We start from the raw sequence: 11,542 nt of genomic DNA, 5'->3' as shown, positions 1-11,542 counted from the left end.
TCGGTGTAACAAAACAAGCTGTCATGCAGGTAGCAGGCTAGTAAAGTTACTAAAGGAATCACAGGATCTGACATAGAATATGAATTTCAGCTAGAGTTCCTTTATTTTGTGCGTGTGAAAATGGACAAGAATTACAGAATTACAAAACTGCATGGCACTTCAATGAGATTGCAAGGAAAGAAATTAAACAACAGCTCTTCTCGTAACTAGTCAGTGTAAGCTAAAGAAGAACGGCATGCATCAGTCTCTCAGCTGATTACAGCTTTTACTTTGCAAAAGCTTATGAAATTAATTTTTAAAACTTGCAACCATTTGTGGGCCCCTGAAATAACTAGTTTAGTTCTTGGTTTTTATCTGAATGAAAAGATAAAACACTGCTTTACAACAGGTAACTGAGTTTAAAACATACCTCTTTTGGAGGCCAGAATCACAATAGCTCAACTTGGCAAGTCCTGAGATAGTCTTTTGTACACACACACACACACACACTCTTCTTTTCAATATTCTCCACACAACTTGAAACAAAGTTGTTTTAGTCAGTGTCTGCACCAGGATCTGGTTAGTGGGCAGGTAATTCGTTAGCAAATCACTATAGCTTGCAGCAAAGTCTCTGCCCATGACAGCAAGACCTCTGAAACTGGAACCCTGCACAATGCTTTGATAACATTCAATACCTGTCTGTGGAGCTGTGTGAGCATGATGAGTCTTCTAGTTTCTAGGAAAAAAAATTAGAAATGGCTTGCAGGCATAAGGGGAGACTAATTAAAGTCAATGAACAAATTAAAAGTGGAAAAGGATTACCAGAGGAATGGAAGGAAATAAAATTGAAAGTATGGAAGGAAAATAGACGAAAGCAGCAACAGAAGGGGGGGGAAAAAAAAAAAAATCTTTCCTAATTGTGCTTTCAAGACTGTCCCTAATGGATTTAATCTCATCCAAATTCTAGCAGATAACATGTGCCGAAAATGCTGCAGATGGCTCAGCTCAGCAGCAGGGATAGCTTGGAAGGGGAACAGTTCCTGTGGCTGCCTCGACAGATTGTTTACAGCAAAGATACCGACAGTGCCCAGTCATTGTCATGAAACAGTGCTTGTTCCCTTATTTGAGACTTCAATCTGGACATTTCAAATGGCAGATTTGTGTGTGGTTGAAACCAGGAGGGTCCTTGATAGTTCAACTCCTATTGTTGAGGAACAGCCCAGAAGGTTTCCTATCTCTTAATAGCAAGCAGTATGAATGGGAAAAGCGGAACAGTATACACCTCACTGAAATCTTCACTGTGTAAGTGAAGCCCTCTTTCAATAAATCACACCATAAAAAGCAGATTCATTAATATAACTTTCCATGAGTTCTAATCACTCCACATCATTGTTCACGTAGAAGAGGTTCAGATGAAGGTCCCGAATCAGTAAATCCCATTTCCATCAGCAGAACAGAGAATAGTTCTTCTGCAAGCGGTGAGCTAACAGATCTGCTTACCTTCCATCTGCACCACTACCCAACATACCCTTAGGTGGCCATCACCATTAGGGTGGCACCTCAGCATGTTTCCAGTTACGCAGGAGCCCTTGTACTCTAAAGGATGCACTTTAGCTCTGTGTGAGGCAACATAAATGACTTTTTTTGTACACAACAAACAAGTCCAGTCTTGAGACCAGCCTTAGGACCTCTCTTAAGCAGTCTCAACATAAAGGTGTTGGTTACACACATTAGTAATGCCACATCAGCCACAAGTCCGGATTACTTTTAACACGTTGCATAATTTTGGGGAAGACAGTATTCCTTCTCCTCTATCAGAGAGTTTGAAGTCTGTAAATGCTTTTTCTGTTCAGGTATATTTGCTCATTAATGCTCAATCTCTATAATGTATGCTTCTATCTTAAATTAGCTTAAACCAATTAGACTAATACAACTTTCACCACCCTGTTCCTTTCAAAGACTATGCCACAATCTGCTCCATCTTGCTTTTAAGCAAATGGTTAAGGATATATACTGCTCTTATTGACCAAAGGAAGTCAGGCCTGAAGATCTCATACATCTCTAATTATACATGTTTTAATTCTAATTTTACCACTTAACTGATTACTCTCCATTAAGCAATTCTGGTCCCTTTCCTCCTCAAATTTTGGAAAACATGTCTTCTTGTCTTGATATTTATTACCTTTAGATATCGTAAATTCTCTGTCCCCTGTGCCAAATTGGCACAGACAATGGCCAGCCCACTTGCTATCCTTATCCAAGTGGGTATTCATCATCTGGATGTTATGATGGGAGAAGCTGGATAGATCAACCCATTCACATTACAGCGGCATCCAGTCCCATTTACATTAAATCACTATATACATATGCAAGTTGCACAATAAAGAATCATGGACTACTGGTTGACAGAGCTATTTGAATATAGTTGTAGTCATTTGTCATCATAAATCATATTGCATCAGCCCTTTTATCATCTCTGTTGGTCTTCTCTGAACTCTCTCCTATTTATCAGATGGCTTCTGGTATTGAAGAAACCAGAACTGCAGACAGCTTTCTCAGTAGCCAATTGGTACCTCAGACACAGAAACAATCCTATTAAATGCAGGAGCCATAATTGAATCCTCCACCCCTCCAGCCATTGAATTATGTGAACTGGCAAAATAGTGAAAACATCTTTAACTCATTTCCCAAAAGCAAATAATTCTGACCACCAGGTCTGCCCATAGTCAAGAAAATTAATAAATAAGCAATGTGTTTAAACCTTTCAAGTGGATAACAAACACACTAAAGATAAATGAAGAATATCTGAAACCGGTCCAGAATTATTTGAATCATCAGCTTCAATGGTCACAACTCAGCAAAATACTTCCAAAATAGGATAACACGTATGGAAATGCAGAATTCAGGTCATCACTAAGATGTGATAGCACAGGTGACTGTGTTGGGGGAAAGAGCAAGTAACTTAAGGGTTACTATGGATATTTCTCTGTACGTGATCTCTGTGAACTATACGTGAACAAAAGAATTCATTATTTCAGAGGAACAAAAAAGGACTGTCAAGAGGAAACCAGTAAGCAACCTTGCTTCTAGTAAGACCACTAATAGAATAGCATGTGAATTTTTGGAATTCATATTCAGAGAATGATGTGTAAATACCAGGGCATTCAAATTAAGGATACAAAATGCTCTGAGCATGAAAATAGGCTTCTACAAGTGATGTTTCAGATGCTCAATGTATGGAAGAGAAAGAAAATCGAAGTGTGAACTGATCATTGTCTATAGGTATAAGCAGATAGCAAAATAAGAGAATAGGGAGTTTTTCAAAGTTGTTAACAAAGAAGTGATAAGATAAAACGGCTAGAAGTTGGAATTACACAAAATCGAGCTTGAAATGAATTCAGTAACCTATCTGTGAAGATAATTGAAACATAAGAACAGTTTTGTTATCAAAGATCACAAATATATCAGAACTCTGCATTTATAAAGTCTCCGGTGCTTATTCTGGTTTATGGGAAAAACTGGAAGTTGCCCATACCCAAGGATGTGGTTTTCTGGCAGTGGAGGGCCTTCCCTGCAATGTTTTGTTTTTTTTTTCATGGAGAAAATACAACTTACACCACCATCAATCTGCATATAACATTTGTAATTCTTCATTAGACCTATGACTGTAATTCAGTTTACAGCATCCCAGACATGACAAACTTAGCTGGTGGCTTACAGTGTTCAGTTAGGATTTTTTTTTCCTGGATACATAATTGCCAAGAAGTATTACTATGTCTTTTGGGTTGTACCACTGTTAGCATTCTGCTGTCTCCTCTCTTCCTTTCCCAGCCTTGCACTGACACTTCCACATCAGGTCACAGCAGATCACAGGTTACAGTCAGTACTATGAAGTGACCAAGGGAATTTATATGTCATTTTGACTGATTGATACTCTTATGCTTTCAGAACTATTACCAAGCAAGAAAGTTTTTCTCTGGTCAACAAATAGATATCCTTTCTTCCTTCCCATTTTTTAAATTCTTTTTTTTTTATTTGTATGAGTACAATTAATTATTTCCCTGAAATTCCCAGGGTCTTATATTTGGCCTTAAAAATCCAAATTACCTTTTTTTCAGACAGAAGAAGATCCATTTACCAGGCATTTAGGGAATCACAGCGGTACCTGAGAGTATATTGAAAAAACAAAACAAAACAAAAAAACGCAAAACCAATACCAACCCCCCTCCCCCCAAACCCCTACTGAAAAAGTGTTTGATCAATGTATGAAGTGCGTTCTACAATACTGAGCTTTGTGATGGTGTAAGAACAGCATCAGCAGAGCCAAATGGTACTTTTCAACCTCAGCTCTTTTGATGCCAGTGGAATCTCTACCTTCACTCTCCATCTTTTTCCAGTGTAGCCTGGATTGTATGCTAATTTATCTCCAAGGGATTAACAAACAGCTGGAGTGGGCCAGTTCTCCAGTACACACTCCATGGTGCTATCTCTATTTACTGGGGACTCTTGCTGTGAGGACATGCTTGAAATGAATAGGCATAGAATTTGCTTTATCTAGGCAGAATAAGAGGTAAAACTACTCAAAACAAAGGCAGTTGATCACATAAATAAAAGAAAAGTGGGGGTTTAATTTAATTCCTAGTACAGAAGTTCCCACAACACAAAAACTATTGTTGTTTTCATACATTTTGGAACTTATTTTGTACACACGATCCTGAAATTAATCGGATGAGTCACCTGTATCTGTAGAAATATGGCATTTGTGCAACACTGGCAAAAAAAAAAAGAAGGAAATCAATGGGGTAAGCATGCCTTCCCTAATCAGATCAGGCTGAGAAATACATTTCTTCATACTCTTCCTCTAACAACCCTAAGAGAATCTTTTAATTCCTTCTCTTCCCCTCTTTTTTATTCTTTTGAGATTGAAACTTGGAAATATATATCTAAATGTTTTCCAAACCTGTATATTAAAACTAAAAATATATTAGTTTTACAAAAATCTTGGGGTAATTATTTGACAATCCCTTCAATTTTTTTAAGGTGGCAACAAGTAAACTGTCAATCAGTCTGAGAAATAAATCTTGAAAAATGCACATTTTCTCTAAGATAAAAAAAAAAACAAAAAACAGTTTACCAGCTACAAATATTTATTAACTTTTGAATATTTTAAAAATTCCTCTTCTCATCTGAAATGCAACTTTCAGAGGACAGGTAGCATGAAATTCACTTTGCATCTATGATACACCCATTCTATGGATAAACATATAATCTCAATACCAGGAATAACCGTAGACCATCTTCACCCTTAAATAAATCAACTTTGCTAGCATTAGAGAAAAAAAAAAAAAAAAACAAACAACCTAGAATAACATTTTCATTTAGCCCAGAAGATGCACGTAAAGTTAGATTGTGGTGCAATCTGATCAACATTTGAAGGATGCCTAGGTAATAACAGTTTTTCATTAAACAGAGGTTTTCTATTTTATTCAGTTGCACAGCTACATCAATTTGTTTGCTCTTTTTGGTAGTCACTGTTCAACCCCTCAGTTAATTATTGCTAATGTTTTGCAGAATGTGCTGCAGTTAATTATTGTTATTAGTGTAATTAGTTTGCTAAATATAAGCCAGCAATGCATGGTCTCAGGATTTAGAGGCTCTTTTGTGTATATTTTTTGTAACACTGAAAAATAGAGCTAAACCCAGAGGTCTGAGCCGCATCAGATTGGGGACCATGAGAGTACTAGGTTCACTGTCCAGATGCAGATTTCTGAAGGTATTTGTAAGCAAAACCTGTTTCAAAACCACTAACATTCTTAGGGTTTAAACCCTACGTCAAGCAACTTGAGGCAGGTTTCAACACTACTGAGCTGATCTGAGATTTGTCATCAAGCCAGAGAAGAACAAGTGTCAAAATCTTTTTTTAAATTGAAATTTAATTATCATTAGAAACATGTAATTTCGGTATGGACTATAATCAAATAAGAGTCAGTAGAAAATTTACTCTTTTTTTATTTTATTTCATTTCGGTTTAATTCCCGGTTCTAGCCTAATTTTGGTCTGAATTTACAGCAAAGTGTATAGCTGTGCTTGATGTCAGACACAACCTACATATAGTAATAAATTAGCATATTGCTCTGAAAACAAAAATAGTTCTATTTTCAGAAGTCTTAGAAGGGATAAATCATTCTAGGGAATCTATAATCTATAATTATGATACAGAAATCACTTCCCAGGAAAATTTATGTGTAGAATCATAGAATCATTTAGGTTGGAAAAGACCCTTAAGATCATCGAGCCCAACCATAAACCTAACACTGCCAACTTATAGATTTGTACAGTTTAATTAAAAGCCACTATTACCTGTTTGTTCTGAACTCTGGGGATTAGGGTGTTTTATTTTCCTCCTATAAAGTACTGGCAGAGATTTTTTTTCTTTTTTTTTTTCTTTTAATGGTACTGATTTTGAAATGTGAGGACCTTAAGTGACAATTCTTAAACTATTTGCAGTTTACACATCATTACTCTGAATGTGGTGGGTATCAGATTCGGATGTGCTGAGTTTATCTTCTATTACTAATTCTTGTAAAATGTCCACTACACTGAATAGCCCAAATAACAGGAGGCTGGCTACCCTTCAGGATTTTCTGCCATCTTGGAACACAGAACTGAAGAGATAAGCCTGACACCCAAAGCAAATACTCTATAAACACCAACTTCAAAAGAACATCCGTTGTTGGTGTTCTCTTCCTCATTCCTCCCTGTCCACACGTACAATCACCACCCTCAGCCCCTTGTAATGAGCATGCAATTTTTAGTGCAAAGACCTCCTTACATACAGTATGAAATGGCACAATAAGAGAGCAGAAGAGGGTGGGAAAAAGAAGATCAAAATGTCCAGGGGATCCTTAGAAGTGAACTATGTTCCAGGGCAAAAAGAAACCTTCTAACATTTCTGCGGCTTGGTTCTTAAGGAAAATTCTTTCCAAATCTGAATTATTTAATACTGAACAAAATGAGGAACTGAAAGGCTTTCATCCAAAAGAGATTTCCCACTCAGCAACTTAACCCCAGCTGTTACTGCTTTATCATGACTTAAAAAGAGAATGAGGAGGGAGAAGAAGGGGAAAGAAGCCAGGATATTATTAATACATCATCCCATATATCACTTATGTGTAAAACTCTAAGCTGGAAATTGAACTTTTTTTTTTTTTTAATCTCTCATCCCTATTCTACCCTGACCCTTTTTTATGGGGTAAATTCATAATTTCCTGGACAGAGTGAATCTACGTCATTAGGGGAAAACAGAGCTCATCTTGGAGAATGAAAGTAGTCATTCAGGCCTTTTGCTGCTTTTAATCCACTGTAAATTAATCCTGCCTATACAACAGTCAGAATGAATTTATGATTTATGGAAGGACATCAATTTTTCCTTATCTCTATCCGACTTTTATCAGTTGGATCGTCTCAGGACTCTACTGAAATATTTCACACCCATTCCACCTTGGAAGTTCATAGCCAGTAAATGATGAACTGCCCACCTCCTTCTAGACTCTTAATTCTCAGTTGCTGTTTTTTCCCCCAGAAGTTTCACTTCTAAACAACAGAAGGTTTTCATTAATCCCATTGAACATCATAACTATCCATTCCATCTTATTTTTTTTTCCTCTAGACCGCACAGACACCCAATTCTTCTTGAATAATTATGTGGTCCTCAGCTTTGGAGATGTATCATTACCTCGTGTAATCCACAGATTTGAAGGCTTTATTCTCATGAAATCAACAGCTATTTTTTTCTGAACAAGGAGATTTGAATAAACTTCATTTGTGCTTTAAAACTCTTATCTAATAGTAAATGGGAACTCTAAAATTTCCTGAATGTGTGTATAAAATTTGGCTTTTGTGATAGAGTTATACTAAGAATATGGTATAGTTTGAAATATCTTTTGTTTTGGTGAATGAGTCTTCAAAATGACATAGTTCTTACAATAATATATTTGGGAAAAATTGCTGCCATCTTTTGGATGCACTCAGAAAAAAAAAAAAGAAAAAAAGAAAAAAGAAAAAAAAAGAAAAAAGAAAAAAAAGGAAAAAGGAAAAAGGAAAAAGGAAAAAGGAAAAAGGAAAAAGGAAAAAGGAAAAAGGAAAAAGGAAAAAGGAAAAAGGAAAAAGGAAAAAGGAAAAAGGAAAAAGGAAAAAGGAAAAAGGAAAAAGGAAAAAGGAAAAAGGAAAAAGGAAAAAGGAAAAAGGAAAAAGGAAAAAGGAAAAAGGAAAAAGGAAAAAGGAAAAAGGAAAAAGGAAAAAGGAAAAAGGAAAAAGGAAAAAGGAAAAAGAAAAAAGAAAAAAGAAAAAAGAAAAAAGAAAAAAGAAAAAAGAAAAAAGAAAAAAGAAAAAAGAAAAAAGAGAAAAAAAAAAGAAAAAAAAAAAGAAGTGACATTTTACTGAAAGTTCCAGCTGACACATCCTGGATACCTGCTTTACCATGGAAAAGATAATTTCAAATTGCAGAAAGTTACTTTGAGATAACCAATATTTTCTTCTTTCCCATTTTATATAGCGATCATAGCCTAACATTTGTGCAAGAATTGTTTGCTTGGTTAAGCAATACTGATGGGAAATAGCTTTCACGGAAAGATGTGCCACTGGAGTTGAAGCCAAACATAACAAGAAAACAGAGATTATGCATACAGGGACGAAATTATATCCACTCCCAATATTTAATTTTTTGCATCTATACCTTGTCTTGTTGTTTGAATAAAACTTATTTGATCTACACAATTATTACAGTTTAGTGTCACAGCTTACTTATCCTGAAATTTGTCTGGAATCTAGCCTGGATATATTATATTATCCTTTTTTTCTTGTTTGTTTTCTTTTTCTCTTTTTCTTTTGAATTTCCAGAAGATGTAATCAAATGCTTGTTGTGTGGCCAGCTCAATACACTGGCTTCTGAGACAAACACTGCACGTTCAGCAAAGTCTTTTTAAGAACAGAGAATGCTAGTGTCAGTGAGAATAAATCAAAGGTGATAATATCTGTGAAAAAGAAAACATTGTCCAGAGAAAATAATGACTCCACTGAAGAGATACCATTGTCAGACACTGGCATATCTTGCCAGCACTGGACAGGGATATTAAAATATGCTGCAAATCTACCATATCACCTGGAGTGAGACTCAGACGCATTCTGTAACTGTCCGGACAGGAGAGGAGACTAACACCAGCTAAGCCATAACGAAACTCAGCAAAAAAGTCAAAAGAAGATGTGGGGAAGAAAACAGAGTCAGTGTAGGCATCCTCCACACTTTGCACTGCACAGCTGACTTTGCAGTTAGTTTCATTTCTGCCTGGGCACAAGGACCGGCAGGCCACCAAGTTACATCCAGCAAACCATCGCCCCCCACCAAGCGTTAGAGTGACCTGACTACTTGCTGCTAACACTAACAGCCGCAGGCTAACCACTCTCTCCTCATATACAATGGAGCCAAGGTTAGTTTTACAAAAATATGCAATTCAAAAGGCTTATAACATTTCAATCTGTAACAAATTAAGCTGACTCATTGCCCCAGTCACAAATTATAGTCTTTTATCCAAGCCATGTGCAAGAGAAAGAGGAACGAAACCCCTCATTAAGCAACGTTCTTGTTCTGTAAACTTTACACTCCCAATTCACCCCTTCTCCCCAAAAATGCTGTTGCTCAAACTTACCGCTTTTGCCAACTCCCCCTGCTCCTAGCATCACCACCTTGTACTCTCTGGAGCCTGCTGAAGAATTGCTGGAGGAACTGATCATTTCATTTTCTAGCTCCATCTTGCACGAGGCAGAAGAAGGGAGCAAAAGGGAAGAAAAAGCAACTGGCAGGTGCTTTCTCTGATCTTAAACAACTATAAAAGCTGCGTTAGGGGAAAAAAAAAAAAAGCAGAAAGGAAAGGTATAATACAAGAGGTACGATATATCAGCCTCACACTCGCTGCTGTGCCTGTGTTAGCTGGAGAAGGTCTCATAGCAACCACTTTAACAGCTTCCAATAAAAATCTCTCTCTGCCCCCTCCCAGCTCTGTATCATTCTCTGTGTTTCTTTTCCTGGACAGAAAGTGTTTTGTGAGGCTCAGGAGCTCTGATACCTCTGGGTGTTGCTGTGTCATTGGAATCAAATTGAGCAGAGCCTCCAGAAAAAGAAAACGGATCAAATTTCTTAATTATGATGCTTGTTATTCCATGTAGCACTTGCTTGAATCTTAAACAGTAATAACACAGACCAGACAACCTCCTTGCCACCTTAGCGTTCAATATTCATCCTACGTTCATCAAGTTTGCTAGATTTACATTTAATACTATTAGAAGTGAAATAAGCAACAACTTTTAAGAGTCTTTGTTCTTCATGACGCTTACTGCAAAGCAGAGAAGTTTTCTAAGGTTATGTTTGCCCCCAGATGAATTCTCTTTTAGTTCAGTTTGCATCAATTATTTCCAGAAATAAACGAGGTACTTTGAAAATTTTTTTTGTTTGTTTTTTGTTTTTCCCCCCCCACGCAGAATTTCGGAAGGGGTTTGGGACTGAAGGGAGGGGTAAAGATCTATTCATCCAGAAAATATCCATGTAAGCAAAGAAGAAAAACAAATTGTTATAAGTAGTTCATACTAATATCAAGTGATTTATCTAACCAACCTGGTCGGTCCAAATAAATAAGAAAAGAATAAAGCAAAAAGTTTGTGCATGACATCCAGTGTGAAAATCTCCCATTAGAATTATTCAGTGAAAAGTTAAAACAAAAGACTGCAGCTCTTCATTGCTTTCTGAAGATGTCTTTAATAGATCTGGTATATTTAAAGAATGTGATAAGTAATAAGATACTTGCCCAGCCTTAAGTGTTATGCAATATTTTTGAAGACCAAAAAGCCTCTACTGCAAAAGGGGTGGAAAGCAGAACTTGCTCTCCTTTGAAGAGCACTGGGCTTTCACAACACGTGCAACTATTAAGGAGACAGGGAAATGGAAGCAGGAGAGGTGACTAGTAAAGTAATCAGTCTTGGAAGTCAGACATCTTCATCTGTCCACTCCTCCAATTATTTCACAGAACGTAAACATATGGCATTACACAGGAATACAGAATTAAAAGTTGAAAGTGAAAGAAAAAAAAAAAAAAAAACCCACAAAAAATCATAGCCTGATTAAGGACATGATTTAAAGAAAGTTAGGAAGGAGAGGAAAAAGTATAGAAGAGCACATGTATGAAAGATAGCTTAATGGACTAGGAAAATAAATGATTAAAGAGAAGAGATACGTAGGTATGATAATAGAATTATAATTGGAATGGAGAAGGTGAACAGAACATGAATACTCATTTTCCTTCCCAATAAAAAAATTAGGAAACATCAGATGAAACAGACACTAGCTGGGTTCAGAACCAGGGTATTTATAAGAGTCATGGCTGACTTAAGGAACTTCTCGTCGCTTGATGTTTTGGGCAGTAGAAATGAACTTGTAATGAAAAAGAACTTAAATAGTAATACAAAATCCACTGTGGACTATTAAAGTCACCACCTCTTGCTTAAGAAGTAGTCA

General features: G+C 36.6%; 1 protein-coding gene across 1 annotated transcript in view; it reads right to left on the bottom strand.

Moving 5' to 3' along the window:
- LOC104074478 (GTP-binding protein Rit2-like) overlaps positions 1-9,943 on the bottom strand; it is a gene marked incomplete at its 3' end in the record, with an annotated part of 73,865 nt that extends 63,922 nt beyond the window's left edge. The window contains exon 1 of the mRNA XM_009574611.1: positions 9,684-9,943. Coding sequence (XP_009572906.1) covers positions 9,684-9,786 — 103 coding nt within the window. The remainder of the gene's footprint in view (positions 1-9,683) is intronic.
- Between the last annotated feature and the right edge of the window lie 1,599 nt (positions 9,944-11,542).

Source organism: Fulmarus glacialis, unplaced genomic scaffold (assembly GCF_000690835.1).
Source record: "Fulmarus glacialis isolate BGI_N327 unplaced genomic scaffold, ASM69083v1 scaffold2813, whole genome shotgun sequence".
NCBI classification, from domain to species: Eukaryota; Metazoa; Chordata; class Aves; order Procellariiformes; family Procellariidae; genus Fulmarus; species Fulmarus glacialis.
Note: the sequence above shows the minus strand (reverse complement) of the source record. Positions and strands in the feature narration are given on the sequence as shown.